Source organism: Populus nigra, chromosome 4 (assembly GCF_951802175.1).
Source record: "Populus nigra chromosome 4, ddPopNigr1.1, whole genome shotgun sequence".
NCBI lineage: Eukaryota > Viridiplantae > Streptophyta > Magnoliopsida > Malpighiales > Salicaceae > Populus > Populus nigra.
The window spans coordinates 4551229-4568278 of NC_084855.1; the positions used below are offsets into that span (position 1 = coordinate 4551229).

General features: G+C 31.3%; 1 protein-coding gene across 2 annotated transcripts; it reads right to left on the reverse strand.

Moving 5' to 3' along the window:
- Window positions 1-948: 948 nt before the first annotated feature.
- LOC133691117 (polypyrimidine tract-binding protein homolog 3) lies at window positions 949-7655 on the reverse strand. Of its 2 annotated transcripts, none has more exons than XM_062111458.1 (15): window positions 7498-7655; window positions 6818-6886; window positions 5735-5806; window positions 5559-5635; window positions 5333-5414; window positions 4081-4204; window positions 3744-3808; window positions 3580-3629; window positions 3381-3422; window positions 3243-3294; window positions 3124-3142; window positions 2985-3001; window positions 2061-2168; window positions 1826-1969; window positions 949-1696 (listed from the first exon to the last, which is right to left on the reverse strand). In XM_062111458.1, the coding sequence occupies exons 2-15, from the start codon at window positions 6872-6874 to the stop codon at window positions 1295-1297; spliced, it is 1311 nt and encodes a 436-aa protein (XP_061967442.1). In that variant the 5' UTR covers window positions 6875-6886; window positions 7498-7655; the 3' UTR covers window positions 949-1294. The 2 variants fall into 2 exon arrangements, with proteins under 2 accessions (XP_061967442.1, XP_061967441.1); XM_062111457.1 differs by having other exon boundaries at window positions 3124-3145.
- Between the last annotated feature and the right edge of the window lie 9395 nt (window positions 7656-17050).

Here is a 17050-nt window from a genome sequence, read left to right on the forward strand (position 1 = left end):
TCTCTCTTTCAATTCTGCTCTTGAGCTCTCTGAGTATCCGGATTTAGGCAAGCTTCTCGGGAGACAATGTGTCCAAGTAGATAGATTCCTGCAGCTTAAAAGAGCTTGTTTTCTAAGGATAGGTCATGAAAACTACCTCAACCCATTTCAAGGTTGGTTTCACTCGGTTGTTCACAAACCTCGAGGCTTGGGAATAGTCGTATTGGTGAAGATGACCTGGGTGGAAGCGCATACGATGTCGAAAGGAACATCACGAATCAGCAATTTCTCAGCCGGCATGTCATCTACTAATTGGCAGTCATGCACTGCAAGAATTTTAAGAAAAAAGAGAATGGAGTTACACTGAAGAGTACACCTTTACTGATGCAATAATTCAGTAACAGCAAGTATAATTTATGTCTACAACTAAAGGGGGCAAGGGAGAGGCCAGAGCAAGTGCTGCGAAAATGGAGCTGATATTCGGGTCAGGGTTGACTCCATGAGCAGATATTCGGGTTGTTTAATAAAATACGTGTTTCGCGTGGAATTTTGAGATAGAAGCGATAGGGCATCGATGGCTACTAACATGAGCAACTTCAAAACCATCAATCTTGTTTAGCATTTACTCTTTCATGCATTACTCTTAAGAGTTTCTTCTGATGCTGGGGCTCGGGGAAGACCAGGTTTGCGATTTCCCAGAAAATGCACTACTGCTGGAGCGATTACGAAATCATTGGTTAACACACGCACGGAGAGAGAGAGAGATGGAGGCAGATGATGAAGAAGAAGAGGTGACCTAAGAAGAACAGTAAATCTTTTGATTGAAAAAAGACGGAGAGCAGAGCGGAGGAGGAGAGGGAGGGAGGTGGAAAATGAGGTAGAGAGTAGATCAGCAGACATCCAAAGTAGTGATCATCAGGAAAGAGGGAAGAATAAATTTTACGCTGGGGGGGGTGGGGGGACTCAGAATACAACAAAAACGGCCCAATTAGCCTGAATTACAAGAATGTACAACAATGATACAAAGTGATCCCCTCATCGAGAAAGGCAACACATTTCTCTCTCCCTACTCTTCAAAACTGACCAAATCTGCAAACATGAACTCTACTCCTGATATTAAATAAACATTCCTAGGAAAAAAATGTGGGCGAAAAAGACTATAAATAAAAGAGAATGAACATCCACCAGTATGAAAGCAATGAACCCATAAAAAGAGGAGAGAGTAGGAGCTGTCACCAACATGTGAATATCCTGGCCAGGCACGAATCCTCAAGAATTATTATTTCCATAGCAAATCCTTAACACTGCTATTCTTTTATTGGTTCTCTCTAATGGACTGTAGCTGGGAGAATGAGATCCGGACTATTGACCCAGCAAGCGAAGTAGCATGCTTGCACACAAGGGCTGCAGTAGCCTCCTCCTCGGTTTCAAACAGAACAAGGGCTTGCTTCTTCCCATTCATCTCAAAGAGCTTGGTGTTCACAATGGTCCCGTGTTCCTCTACAAGATTCCCAATCTCCTCCTCAGTGATGTCCTGAGGTAAAGTGGAAAGATGAATCATCTTTGTTGGTGAGCAGCAGTATCGGTAGTTCTTTGCAGCATTACGGTTGAAGCGATTCAGATTAGAGTTCATGTACTCATGCGTGTCAGCACCTTGAGTTATGTTTGGGTGCTTCGAAAAATTCACCTCCAATCGCTTTCCAAAAAGCATGGCACCCTGTTCCACATATGAAAGAATATAAATACTGTTCATTGAGACAAGAAAATGTTATATGGAGGGAGATCTTAGATCCTACAAAAAATAATAACAAAGTAATGAATTCTGCAAAAGCTTCATAGAGTGAACCTTCAAAAAATGTACTGCCAACTCTGCTTGGAAACCATCCCCCATCTGAACAAGTGCATGGTCGGGCTTGTTGCGAAGAAGCTTAATCCGCACTATGTTTCCATAGAGAGAAAACAGGTTGAACAGCTTATCCTCATCTATTCTCTGGGCACACAAACATTTTTCTTGAATGAATATCAGGACTATTAAAAAAAATATAAATTCAAACAGAATAAAGATATCAGAAAAGACTCACATCAGGATTTAAATTGGAGGCAAGAACTGTGCATCTATCATTTGTCCCACTAATTCCAGGAGGCAAACCTCCACCAAAGGCAGCAGCAATTGCAGCTGCATTAGGCATCTAAAAAAATTGAGGCTAAAAAAATTAGAGATCAAATGTGTCAAATCATATCACATCTTAGAACATTTCAGCATATACAAAATGAAACTAATTTTAGGCAAAAAAGCTTGCACGTTTAAGATATTTCAGCAATTGAAGAGTTGATGTCTTATTGAGGCTAAACCATGGATCACATGTTATTTTATGATAATTCTTACAGAAATGAAGTAATTTTGGTTACAAATAATTGTTGTCATATAAACCAGGGGAAATGGTGAATTTACTACCCAGTAATACCTTATATTCCACAAACACAAAATAAAGCTCAGAAAATAGCAAAGATAAACAAGATTTACAAGCTGGAGATCTTTAAGGTGTCTTTCATGCCTTGCCATTTCCATTCTATCATTTCTTATTTTCCAGGAAAAAATGTGTGGAAGAAGGGTCACATTGGAAAACAGCATACACAGTGAGGTGTTTCTAGTTACAAGTTGAGAGGATAACATAAAAATACCAATGGTGGGGAAGGCAACAAGGCAAATAGGTAAGATTGACGTCCCAGTTCAAGTTCCCTAAAACTGATCAATAGCACCGTGACTCCAACATATACTTTACTTTATCGTTTTCAGATTTCAACCCTAGCTGTTATTTCTGGAAAACAGTTCGCAAAACAACCAACTGCAACCTAGGAAAGGTTGAAATCAATTAGGCAGGCCATTGCTATAAATACAAAAAAATAAAGAACAATAAATGATAGTGGTCTATGGTCAGCAGACATCCTGAATATTACAAGTGGATGATAAATAGTCCTTACGGTGTGACCGTAGCAATACCCACCTGAGGAGGATATCCAACTGCATGGGAAAAAGGAAAAAAAAAAGGAGTTAATTCTCAAGGAAAGCAAAGAGTAACAGCTCATTGTAACCTCCAAAGTCAGCACATCCCCTAACTCCAGTAGTTTTAAGAGCATGCATACCTACATCACCATATGCTGGCTGCTGCAAAAAGAAACAGAAAAGAATTTAATAATACAAATCACCTATCACCAACAAACATGTTAATTCAAGCAAAATATAACAAGAGACCAGTACATACTTGGGAAGATCTGCCTTTCTGTTCTGAAGGCAGGTTAGGATTAGTGAAATCCCTGTGCAGACGAAGATATGGTGTTTAGCAACACTGACAGGAAAAACATTGAAAATATAGAAGTCAAACAAAGGGCGACCCACTCACCTTGAGCGGTCATTGTTGTAGTTCACTTGCAGCTCGTCCAGGCTAGATGACAAATATGGAAAGTACAATAATAACACCAGAGGAAAAGGACAAAAAAGAATCAGAAATCATATGTTTCAGTGGTCTCAAGAATAATAACCCCCCCCCCCCCAACACACACACACACCACCACCGCCACTAGTGTATGTCCATTACATACTTTGAAAACTGAATGTCCAGCTGACAGCAGCCATCATAGATATTGCGTCCCTACCAAAACAGCCAAGTTTCAAAAAACTCTTAATAAAAATCAAGTCAGGTGCTACACTTTGAAAACAAGCTTGCAGGTGAAAGTAACATCTGGAATGACAAATTGAAAAGTACCTGAAGAGAAGTCCTAGCCTGAACAGCACACTGGCGTGACTGGTGCTGGATAAGGGCTTGAAAACCTAAAAATATGCAAAATATTCATGGATGACACTTTAAAATCACACTCCTGTGCGTGTTTGATACAAAGCATAAGACAAATCCACAGAGCACTCGGAGTAGACAGTTAAGAAACAGAAAAAAACAGATGTTACTCAACTATAAAACTATCAGTGGTTCAATTGGAATGCACAAAAGTAAATACCATAGTTAATACATGTGTAAACTAAAATTCTTAAAAGAAAATGGAGAGAAAGAGGAGAAGGGGGAGAAAAGAAAACTTGAAGAAGCTGACCAGCCGACTTCTGAAATGTGACAATCTTCTCCACAAATCCATGGGGGGAAAAAACTTGATGCAGCACTTCCACTGTAATAGGATAAAGCATGTGATGTATTGTAACTAACAGAATTCGATTTGGCTGCGCATCCAGAGTGCCCGACAGCAGACCATCATAGAGACAGAAGAGAGAAGAGAATAAATAGAGAAGCACAGATAGCAAGAAGAGATATATGGAAAAATAGTTAGAAGAAAGATCAAACAAAACAGATCATTTGTAGTTGATGATTCAACAAGCAGGAAGCATATAATCAACAGCACTTAAAGAAAAACATGAGAGATGCCAAAGCAAAGTTTGAGGTATGAAAAGTCCAAAAGGGGAAAGATTAGTTACAGTTTATAATAGAGATATAATTAACTTGCTATGCTCCTGTGCAGCTGGATCAAATCATCTGATAAAGAAATGCATAAAACTTGGTAGACGTACTAGGGCTATATTATCTCTACATTTTACGTCAAATTAAGCAGATATAGTGGATGATCTACAATAAACACGGAAACGAAAAATCAAGGTGGAAAAAAAAAACAATCCACGGTCACCGTCAGTTTCTTATTGGGGATTGAAGAAACTATTGATGATTCTCCCCTTATATTGTGCTTTCTGGTTATAAACATTTTCCATTAACCAGAAACACCACACCCCTATCTGACTACAAGAACAATCACCGCTCCAACTTAATGCCACTATTACCCTTAACCACCGGAAAAAAAAACAGTGCAACTCTCCAGTCAGCCACTAGTTGATAATAAAGAATCCTTTTCATCAATTAGCACAAACCCCCCTGGTTGCTCTTTTCTCTCCCTGCAGTTTCAAAAGAAGGAAAAGGAGCCATACATAATTCTAGTCTCTATGATGATACCCTCAATCAGAAGACCGGGTGTCTCTTTGCTTCCCAATTAATGAACCATTCACCTAATCAACGAAGCCTGAATAATTCAAGGCCATATCATGCTGACCATATATAGCTATTGGATCAGTGTATCATCTAAACATCTAAGTAATGATTAATTTCTGCATGATACACTTTTGTACTGGCAGCAACTAAGCCATTTTAGTATGAGCAGACTGAAATAACCCACTGTAGCACTCTTAAGGTTCAACATGGAACCGCGGAAGCTTCTAGCTCTCCACCTATATGGATTGCAAAGTATTGCTATCAACAATGTAACAACACTTGGTTTTTAGTATATTAGAATACAAAGTACCCACCTCGTCTCCTCGCCCTTGAGTATTTTGATCCATTGTAGTAAGTTCTTGATGTGATGAGAATTGAACATAAACATTCCTTCCCCTAGAAGAAGAAGCAGAGATTAAACACATATTAAAGCAATCTGTTTGGACTGTTTGGTAGAGGTCATTATACAAAATTGATGATGATGATGAAACATCCTAGCAGAAAGTTCTGAAAGGGAACCAAATACAAAATTTTGGTTACCTTATGGTTGGCTGAATGTTTGTATAGAGTTGGAGAGCATTGATAGCTGAAGGAACATCTTGCATTTGAAGGAGAGCCTGCATGCATGGCAAACATATCAGACCACATCACATTCCAGGTTCTGTAAAGATCTAATGTGTTAATAATCACCACCATTCAATAAGCATTAAAGAAACCTGATTTTTAGCACGAAGCATAACAAGCTTCGTTATAACCCCGAATGGCTGGAACAGCTGAAGCAAGTCATTCTGAGAGAACAACAAAAGATCATCAATGATGCATGTATGTAAACATGTACAAAAAGACCATTCCATCAGTAACGCTAGTGAGCTGTTTCCAGTTATCACTGTGTTTTGAGACATGCAAAGCTTCCAAGTACTTAGGAGACAACTCTACACGATGTTTCAGTTACTTTTGAAAAATGGCCAAGAAAACCAGAACATCTAGGATGAATTTTATTAATGCTACGATTTTATCAAATAAGATAATTAAGCACACTGTTCATAACAAAGCCATCCTGAACTTTATCCCGTATGGTAAATTAAGCTAAGGCTAGACTTTGCTATTAGTAGCATCATATTTAGCTCATCCTAAGCATTAACAGCTAAGCTTGTGCTGTGCATCTTTGTCATGCCACTAGGGTATCTCCAGGTATTCTAGAGAGACAAGATAACACATAATACGCAGATTGCAGATTTCTCTGTTGCCTTTCTGTGGTTTGATAGAATACATGCCTTCTCATCTGTCACATTTAGGAAGTATAACACCTCCTGATTCGTTTCAGAAGTAAGTTTTTTATCTTTTTTGAGTTCATTAAACATTACCACATGCAGAAATTGAAAGGGTTGTAACTCATGTCTTTGCAATTTTCTCGACAAATCCTCATCACCCCATAAAGAATTACTGAATTTTTTTGTTCACATTTTCCAAGGTGTTTCTCCTCTATCCAAATTAGCATGTGGAAATATAAAACTTTCCTTCCTATGCTACTAATGGAATGATAATCAGCACATAGTTACAAAAACATTGACTCGGAAGCCATCCGATTCAGCATAAGCAAAAGCAAATTTAATATCTCTAGCTATTAATAGAAGTGCAATCTGTCTTTAAAGACCAAATTCCAAAAAAGCATCATTCCCCGTGATACGTTTTAACATGTATAAAGTCATTAGGATATACACACTAGTTACTTCAAACCCTTAAATTACAACTTCTGATCATTTGTGTGGGAGCACGTGAGAGAGAGATAGAGAGTATACTTCAGAAATTTCATGCCCCACGTTGCGAACATGTATAACTTTGGAAGGCTCAGTCATTTTTTAACAGCCCTGCAAAACCATCACCAAAGTTGATCCATGATCCATGATTTCCATTCGCAAAAAAAAAAAAAAAAAACTCATTCAAGGTTTCTCACATGAAATAAATGCAACTCAAAAACAAAACTCATTCACATGCAAAATGCTCACAGTATGATCGATCAACATGAATTATCTTCTACTGTTTTTGTCATTTGAAGCCAACAAAGCAGCACTAAATCATGAATTACAAACAGCTTCTTCAGAAGCACAAAACTTGTTAAATGATTACAGATTCTCCACTCCAATCCATGTGCAAATCTTAATAAATGTATTTATTTAAGAACCTAATTATCCAAATGCAATAAAACATTTAAACCCTGTGTCACTAAAGGAGTAACGTGGCTGCAAGCAAAAGTAGTAAAATTCGAAACCCTAACTACCGGTCTTTTTGGAAGCTGAGAAATAACAGAGATTGAAACGAAGCAAAAAGGTGAAGCAAAAAAGTCGAATCTAAAAACAGTAGCTAAAACAAACTCATCAAGCGCTATCAGCTATTTCAGATTTTCTCAGTTACCAAACAGACCCGTGCACATTCATCGAGTGCGATCGAAAAATACAAGAAAGAGAAATAGAGAACTTGCCTGGGAGAGAAGGGGAGAGAGAAAGATTGTTCTGTAGAGAAAGAAGAACAGAGGGGGAAGGAGCAGAAGGGCTATGTAGATCGACTGCAACGCAGGCACGTTGTCCCGTCTTTGGTGTTAGTGGCTATTTTGCCCTATCTCCGTCAGTTTAAAATGCTTGTACTTTGGACTTTGGAGTAAAAGTAATGGTGGACCCCCAGAGTTCCGTATGGGACCCATATTATCTTCTACTGTTTTTTGAATTAACGTGTTTGGGTACCCTCGATATAAAGAAAAAATACAGTAATTTTTTTTTTATTTTATATGAAATCTTTGAGATTTTGGACACTGGTTGAGTTTCTGCTACAACTTTTACGCTTTAAAATATTTATAAAAAGTAAAAAGATTATTTTAAATTAATTTTTTTATTTTTTATATTATTTTGATGTACTATATTAAAAATAAATAAAAAAATACTAATTTAATATATTTTTAAATAAAAAAATATTTTAAAAAATAATTAACAATCATCTCTAAACTCCTGGAGTGTAGTTGGAGTGTAGTTGCGGTTACTTTTCAATGTACTTTTCATGTTAAAATATATTAAAATAATTTTTTTTATTTTTTAAATTATTTTTCAAAATAATTTAAAATATATAAAAAATTAATTTTTTTAAGAATATAGTTTATACCGTGTCCCTAGTCTTTTTCAAATTTAAACGGGGGGGTACTGATGAGTGTTTGGGTGGAAAAGTGGAGTACTGGATCTGAAAAAAAAGTGTTTAGTAATGAAGAGAGTGTTGAAAATGTTTTGTGAAAATTAATGTTATTATTTAGAATAGGTGACTTAAATAGATGTTAAATCAAGATCTGAATTAGATGGGGTTAAGAAGCAGTGGATGCTTAATGATTAGTGCGGAGATACGGAGACGTAAGTGATTCGAGCCCAGGTGATGAGTCCATTTACATTTCTTATTTTAGCATGATTTTTTAGAATTTTAGGAGCTAAGAAAATGATTTCGCCTTTTTATTCTTTTCCCCAACACTCTCATGTGCCACTGTAGTTGTTTGTTTTTAGAAAATATCTTCCTTTTTAATCCTTTGTTATGTTATTTAAAATTATTGCTGTTTTCTATTCAAGGTCAAGGCCAAGCACATCTGAAAGAAAAATCATTGTAAATAATTATGGATAGAGATCGGTTGGTAACGCAACTCGAGATTTAGTTTGTGTTCATTGATACAAAATGTTTTTTAATTAAAAATATTTTTTAATTGAAAATATATTTAAATAATTTTTAATAGTTGAATATTAAAATGAATATAGGCTTACAACGTTTCTTTTACTTTTATATAGATAAATTTACAAAACTTGATCAATATTTTTTATATTAGGATATTAAAACAATTAAAAAATATCAAAAAAATAATTAAAAATTAAAAAAATTAAGAATTTTCAAAATCACGATTAACTACAATGCTAAACGAGAACTTACATGTCAATGTTTGGAACTGTGATAGAACTCATTTTTTCAAAATATTTTTCGTTTGAAAATATATTAAAATAATTTTTTTATTTTTTTAAAAAATATTTTTAATAACTGTGCATTAAAATAATAAAAAAATAACTTAAAATCAAAAAATCAAATTTTTTAAAAAATATAGATGAAATGCAAAAACAATCACGGCTAATGGATAAATTCTTTTTTCACCAAACTAGATTAGTGAATTAGTATAAATAATATACAAAAGCCAATCTGAGATGAAGTTGATAAACACACAAAGCCATGGCATGGATAGATGAACACGACTCAAGGCGTAGAAGAGCGGATAATACTCATTTTGAATGCTAGAAGTTTTTTGGTGGTTGTTTTTATTTTTTAAAATATTTTTTATTTAAAAATATATTAAAATATTATTATTTTATTTTTAAAAAATTATTTTTAATATAAATACATCAAAATAATCTAAAAATATTAAAAAAATATTGATTTAAAATTAAAAAAAATTAATTTTTTCAAAAATATTTTTAAAATATAAAAATAAAAAGAAGCGTAGACCTGAACCGCTGCTTGAACGGTGGTTAGAAAATTAAAAACAGTTTGTTAGTTGGCTTTGTAAGACATTTAAGGTAGAAGTGGAGCCTATCTTTGTTTTTTTTTTCTCTCGCCCATCAACTCTCTTTGTTCCTCTCGTCTCTCTACATCCAGGAATTGAGAAGGTGAAAGTGATCAAAAGTTGTTTTTTAATACTCTAAAAGGCGTAAAAATCACAACAACGACAACATGGATAGCAAAAGAATAATGGAGTATTAAAATGAGTATAGGTATATAATATTTCTTTTAGTTTTCTTATAGACAAAATTGCAAGCCTTATACCACTGTAATACAGTGAGAGTTGATTGTTATTATTGTTCAAACCCCGAGAAATTAAATTCTCGCGAATTTTCTTAACCCTAACATGAGTAAGTTACCACCCGATCTTTAGCACTGTAGTGGAAGATTTTTTTAAATTAGTTTTTTTTAATATATATTAAAATTAATTTTTTTAGATTTTTTTATTTTTAATATTAGTATATTAAAACCATCAAAAATAATATTGAAAAATATTAATTTAATATTTTTTAAAACTAAAAATATTTATAAAAAAAATCTTAAAAGAAAAAGAAAAAACCCGTCAAAAACATCAACGTGGATGGATAAACATGATTCGAGGTATCAGAAAGTAGGTGAGATATTAGACCTGAAGTTTCAAAGGCTTCTAGAATGCTCCTGGAATGATTTAAGCAGATGCGTAGCACGGGGATTTTTTTTAAAAAAAAACACGACATTTGCTATTCAATTAGGTGCAATGTCCGCGGGCTGGTGCGGAGTGCATTATCGTAGACTTATAAAAAAAATATAAAAAAATTATATAGAGAAATATCATTGTAATTTATAATGTTTTTTAAAAAAATTATAAAAATAATTTAAAAAATATTAAAAAATAAAAAAAACTATACAGAGAAATAATCTAGCAATCTATAATGTTTTGTGAGGAAATATATAGTTGTAATTCTCAAGTAGCTTAATATTAAAAAATTAAAATTAATAGGTAATTTTAACAAAATCATAACAAAAAAAACCACGTGAGGAATGATTGTAGCAATCAACAGTGTTTTTAAAAAAATACAAAACTAAATTTTCAATCAACTTAATATTAAAAAAAAAGAAACAACAAAGACAATTTTGAAAAAAAATTGTAAAAAAATAAAAATCATAAAAAAACAAAAAAAAAAACTCATGTAAAGAAACATTATAGCAATCCACAATGATTTGTAAGAAAAACCGTAGTTGTAATTCTCAATCAATTCAATATTAAAAAAATAAAATCGACAAAGATAATTTTGGAAAAAATCATTAAAAAAAACATAAAAACCATGCGGGAAAACACTATAGCAATTCATAATATTTTAAAGAAAAAAACTACAAAACTAAATTCTTAACCATCTTAATATTAAAAAAATAAATTCAATAAAGATAATTTTAGAAAAAAAACATATGAAAAAACATTGTAGCAAAACAAAAACCATATGAAAAAACACTATATCAATTGATAATGTTTCAAAGAAAAAAACTATAAAGCTAAATAAAAAACATGTGAAAAAACATTGTAGCAAAATAAAAATCATATGAGAAAACAATGTAGTAATCGACAATATTTCAAAGAAAAAACTATAAAGCTAAATTCTTCACCAATTTAATAATAAAAAAAAAGATAAAAAATTTAAAAATAATAATAAAAAATGAAAAAAAAAAAAAGATAATATTGGGAAAAAAAACAAAAAAAAACTTGTGGGGAATAAAAAAAAAACATGTGAGGAATTGGAAAAAAACAAAAATACAAAAAAAATATATATACGGGAAAAGCTACGTTACTTTTTTAAGCGTTTTAAAGTATCAGTTAATAGTTAATAACTGTGAACCCGAATTTCAAAGGATATTCTCTCCCCTTGCAACATGTTTGACTCTCATCATAACTTTACATACTGTTTCACCTACTACTTTGTTTGCGCAACCACTTAGACACTGTTTGGGAACGCGGCTGCGGCCGCGTTCTCAAAAATTTTAAAATTTTTTATTTTTTTTTTCTGTTAAAATTTAATATGATTTATACGTTTTAGATCGTTTTGTTGTGCTGATGTCAAAAATGATTTTTAAAAAATAAAAAAACATCGTTGGCATGCATTTTGACACGAAAAGTTATTTGAAAAGCACCTGCAATCACACTGCCAAACACGCTCTTAGTGTATTCTGATTTTTTCAGTTTACAAGTTACTTTTTCATATAAAAAAACTCGACCATTTTTATGTTGTTTTCATTTTGGCTGGATCACCAAATATCCATAGCCTCTTCACAGATCGATAACAAGTATTACTTTACAACTTGTTTATTGGCTCATATTGCGTTGTAGATTGAATCGAGATTTAAAAAAAAAAATGTTTTAGCATGTTTTTAAAATAATAAAAAATTAATTATAAACATGAAATATAACATATGTTGGATGTCATCTTTTGTAAACATTCATACCACGATAATGAGACAAGGGTATGTTGAACTAGTCAGGATTAACAATAATTTTATAAAAAATAGATTAAAATAAATTATGAATATCAATTTATAATCAATTTAATATTAAAAAGTAAAATTAAAAATAAACAAATTAAAAAATATCAAAAAAAAAATCAAAACCAACTCAAGTTAACTTTACCAGATCCACAATTCATATCATGAGATTATGATAGTCCTATAAAAAAAAACTAAAATTTTTTTATGAACTCCAATTTTCAACCAATCTAATGTCGCAAAATAAAATTAAAAAACAATTAGTTAAAAAAAATTAACCTGGATTGACTTATTAAATCCAGGATCTAGATTATGAGACCAATATAACCTCGTAAAAAAATTACAAGATTACAAAATTATATTTCCAACAAACCCAATGTTAAAGATTGAAATAAAAAAAAAAAACTAAATTCATATGATCGGGATAATTTCATACAAAGCAAATTGAAAAAACAAATTACAAAGCCCGGTTCCTAGAAAAACTAATATTGAAATACGGGGTTGAAAAAAAAAACACTAGGAAAAAAGAAGAAGATTAAGTTATTGAAGATTTAAATTGAAAAAAATATATTCAATTAAAAATTGACAAAAAAAAAACCAAGCCAAGAAGACCGAGTTGTTGGAAGATTAAATTAAAAAAATCAGTTAAAATGGATAAAAAACCAAACCGAATCAACTTGTCAAACTCACATCCTAGATGATGGGATTGAGATAACTCATATAAAGTAAAATAAAAAAATTATAAAGTTCAATTTCTAACTAATCCAATATTGAACAATAAAATAAAAATAAAAAAAATAACACAAAAAAGACCCGAGTCCATCTGGATTAATCTATTAAACTCATGACCTAGGTAACAAGATTGAGATAAAATTATAAAAAGCAAACTGAAAAAAAAATACAAATGCTCACTTTCAAAATATCTAATGTCAAATTGAAATCGAGAACATAACTAAATTTATGATACTAGTATATAACCTAGCATAAAGGGAATAAAAAAAATTACTAAGAACAATTCTTAAAACAACCTAATATTGATTGGTGAAATTAAAAAACAAAATAAGAAAAAAAACTAAGTTATTAAAGGGTTGAATTAAAAAAAAAAATCCACAAAACATTGCTACAATTAATAGTATCTGTGGGCATGGCCAGAACAATTTGGTGTGTGATTGATATTTTAGTGTAGGGTATGTTTTTAAAAGTACTTGTCATTTAATAACATATTTTTGAAACGCACTAAAATAGTAGACCTGAAGTTTCAAAGGCTTCTAGAATGCTCCTGGAATGATTTAAGCAGATGCGTAGCACGGGGATTTTTTAAAAAAAAAAACACGACATTTGCTATTCAATTAGGTGCCATGTCCGCGGGCTGTTGCGGAGTGCATTATCGTAGACTTATAAAAAAAATATAAAAAAATTATGTAGAGAAATAGCATTGTAATTTATAATATTTAAAAAAAAACTATAAAAATAATTTTAAAAAAACATTAAAAAATGAAAGAAAAAAAAATTAGATAGAAAAATACTATAGCAATCTATAATGTTTTGTGAGGAAATATACAGTTGTAATTCTCAAGCAGCTTAATATTAAAAAAATAAAATCGATAGACAATTTTAAAAAAATCATAACAAAAAGAACCACGTGAGGAATGATTGTAGCAATCAACAGTATTTAAAAAAAATACAAAGCTAAATTTTCAATTAACTTAATATTAAAAAAATAGAAATAACAAAGACAATTTTGAAAAAAAAATCATGAAAAAACAGGAAAAAACAAGAAAAAAAACTCATGTAGAGAAACACTATAGCAATTCACGATGTTTTGTAAGGAAAATTACAGTTGTAATTCTCAATCAGTTCAATATTAAAAAAATAAAATCGACAAAGATAGTTTTGGAAAAAATCATTAAAAAAAACATAAAAACCATGGGGAAAAATACTGTAACAATTCACAATATTTTAAAGAAAAAAACTAAAAAACTAAATTCTTAACCATCTTAATATTAAAAAAATAAATTCAACAAATATAATTTTAGAAAAAAAACATGTGAAAAAACATTGTAGCAAAATAAAAATCATATGAAGAAACACTATAGCAATCGACAATGTTTTAAAGAAAAAAATGTGGAAAAATACTGTAACAAAACAAAAACAATATGAGAAAACACTATAGTAATCGATAATATTTAAAAGAAAAAATTACAAAGCTAAATTTTTATAATAAAAAAAATAATGTTGGAAAAAAAAACATGTGAAAAATAAAAAAATATAAAAAAAAACATGTGAGGAATGGGAAAAAAACATAAAAACATAAAAAAATATATATATACAGGAAAAGCTACGTTACTTTTTTAAGCGTTTTAAAGTATTAGTTAATAGTGAATAACTGTGAACCCGAATTTCAACGGATATTCTCTCCCCTTGCAACATGTTTTACTCTCATCATAACTTTACATACTGTTTCACCTACTACTTTATTTGCGCAACCACTTAGTGTATTCTGATTTTTTCAGTTTACAAGTTACTTTTTCATATAAAAAAACTCGACCATTTTTATGTTGTTTTCATTTTTATTTTTTTGATTTTTTTGATTTATATGTGGTGTTCGGGCCAGCTTGCGCGCACCACGACTATTCCTCACGGTCCACCGGACATCCTGCAAGCCCAGGGGCAGGTTAGGCACCGCGGGGGTGACAGGCGTGCACATAGAGGATCGAACCCGGGACGGGGACGGAACAAGTCACACGGTTAACCACAGCAACTAAGCCCTTAAGTACTGTTGTTTTCATTTTCATTTTGACTGGATCACCAAATATCCATAGCCTCTTCACATATCGATAACAAGTATTACTTTACAACTGCACTTGAGGGCCTAGCCGCTGTGGTCAATCGTGTGACTTGTTCCGCCCCCGTCCCGGGTTCGACCCTCTATGTGCACGCCTGTCACCCCCGCGGTGCCTTACCTGCTCCTGGGCTTGCAGGATGTCCAGCGGGCCGTGGGGAATAGTCGTGGTGCGCGTAAGCTAGCCCGGACACCCCACGTAAATCAAAAAAAAAAAAAAAAAGTATTACTTTACAACTAGTTTATTGGCTCATATTGCGTTGTAGATTGAATCGAGATTTTAGAGAAATTAAATGTTTTAGCATGTTTTCAAAATAATAAAAAATTAATTATAAACATGAAATATAACATATGTTGGATGTCATCTTTTGTAAACATTCATACCATGATAACGAGACAAGGGTATGTTGAACTAGTCAGGATTAACAATAATTTTATAAAAAATAGATTAAAATAAATTATGAATATCAATTTATAATTGATTTAATATTAAAAAATAAAATTAAAAATAAACAAATTAAAAAATAACAAAAAAAATATCAAAACCAACTCAAGTTAACTTTACCAGATCCACAATTCATATCATGAGATTATGATAGTCCTATAAAAAAAACTAAAATTTTTTTATGAACTCCAATTTTCAACCAATCTAATGTCAAAAATAAAATTAAAAAACAATTAGTTAAAAAATGACAAAAAAAGAAACAACTCAAATTAACCTGGATTGACTTATTAAATCCAGGATCTAGATTATGAGACCAATATAACCTCGTAAAAAAATTACAAGATTACAAGATTATATTTCCAACAAACCCAATGTTAAAGATTGAAATAAAAAAAATTAACTAAATTCATATGATCGGGATAATTTCATACAAAGCAAATTGAAAAAACAAATTACAAAGCCCGGTTCCTAGAAAAACTAATATTGAAATACGGGATTGAAAAAAAAAACACTAGGAAAAAAAGAAGAAGATTAAGTTATTGAAGATTTAAATTGAAAAAAATATATTCAATTAAAAATGGACAAAAAAAAAACCAAGCCAAGAAGACCGAGTTGTTGGAAGATTAAATTAAAAAAATCAATTAAAATGGATAAAAAACCAAACTGAATCAACTTGTCAAACCCACATCCTAGATGATGGGATTGAGATAACTCATATAAAGTAAAATGAAAAAATTATGAAGTTCAATTTCTAACCAATCTAATATTGAACAATAAAATAAAATAGAAAAAATAACATAAAAAAAGACCCGAGTCCATCTGGATTAATCTATTAAACTCGTGACTTAGGTAACAAGATTGAGATAAAATTATAAAAAGCAAACTGAAAAAAAAAAAACAAATGCTCACTTTCAAAATATCTAATGTTAAAAATTGAAATCGAGAAAATAACTAAATTTATGATACTGGTATATAACCTAGCATAAAGGGAATCAAAAAAATTACTAAGAACAATTCCTAAAACAACTTAATATTGATTGGTGAAATTGAAAAATAAAATTAAAAAAAAAACTAAGTTGTTAAAGGGTTGAATTAAAAAAAAAATCCACAAAACATTGCTACAATTAATAGTATTTGTGGGCGTGGCCAGAACAATTTGGTGTGTTATTGATATTTTAGTGTAGGGTATGTTTTTAAAAGTACTTGTCATTTAATAACATATTTTTGAAACGCACAAAAACAAAAATTACTATACTCTCGAGCACTCACTTAGCCACATCATTTAATATTCTGTTAATTAATATTAACCACATAGGTGTCTCAGGTTACGCCACAAATTAGGTCAAATTAGAAAATGAAAAAAGAAAGCATGGATATTAATTCTTGATAAATAAAACGTTGAATGATAAAATTAAAAAAAATTTAAAAAACATTTCGAGTCAACTCGTGTTAACATCTGAAATATCTTGATTTATCCCATACAAAGCAAACTCTAAAAAATAACGAAACAAAATTCTAAAACACAAAATAACGATAGATGAAATTAAAACAAATAAAAACAAAAAATATAAGGGACTAAATTTGACATAAAAATAAATTGAAATTTAATATCAAAAGATGAAATTGAAAAACAAGTCAATTAAAAAAAATGATAGATGGATAAATAAATTACAATTAAAAGAATGA

Coding starts and splice junctions, on each gene's coding strand:
- LOC133691117 (XM_062111457.1), bottom strand. CDS start 6,874: ATGACTGAGCCTTCCAAAGTTATACATGTTCGCAACGTGGGGCATGAA. Junction 3,809..4,080: donor CACATTTCAGAAGTCGGCTG/GTCAGCTTCTTC, acceptor GCATATTTTTAG/GTTTTCAAGCCCTTATCCAG. Junction 3,146..3,242: donor AGAAAGGCAGATCTTCCCAA/GTATGTACTGGT, acceptor TTCTTTTTGCAG/CAGCCAGCATATGGTGATGT.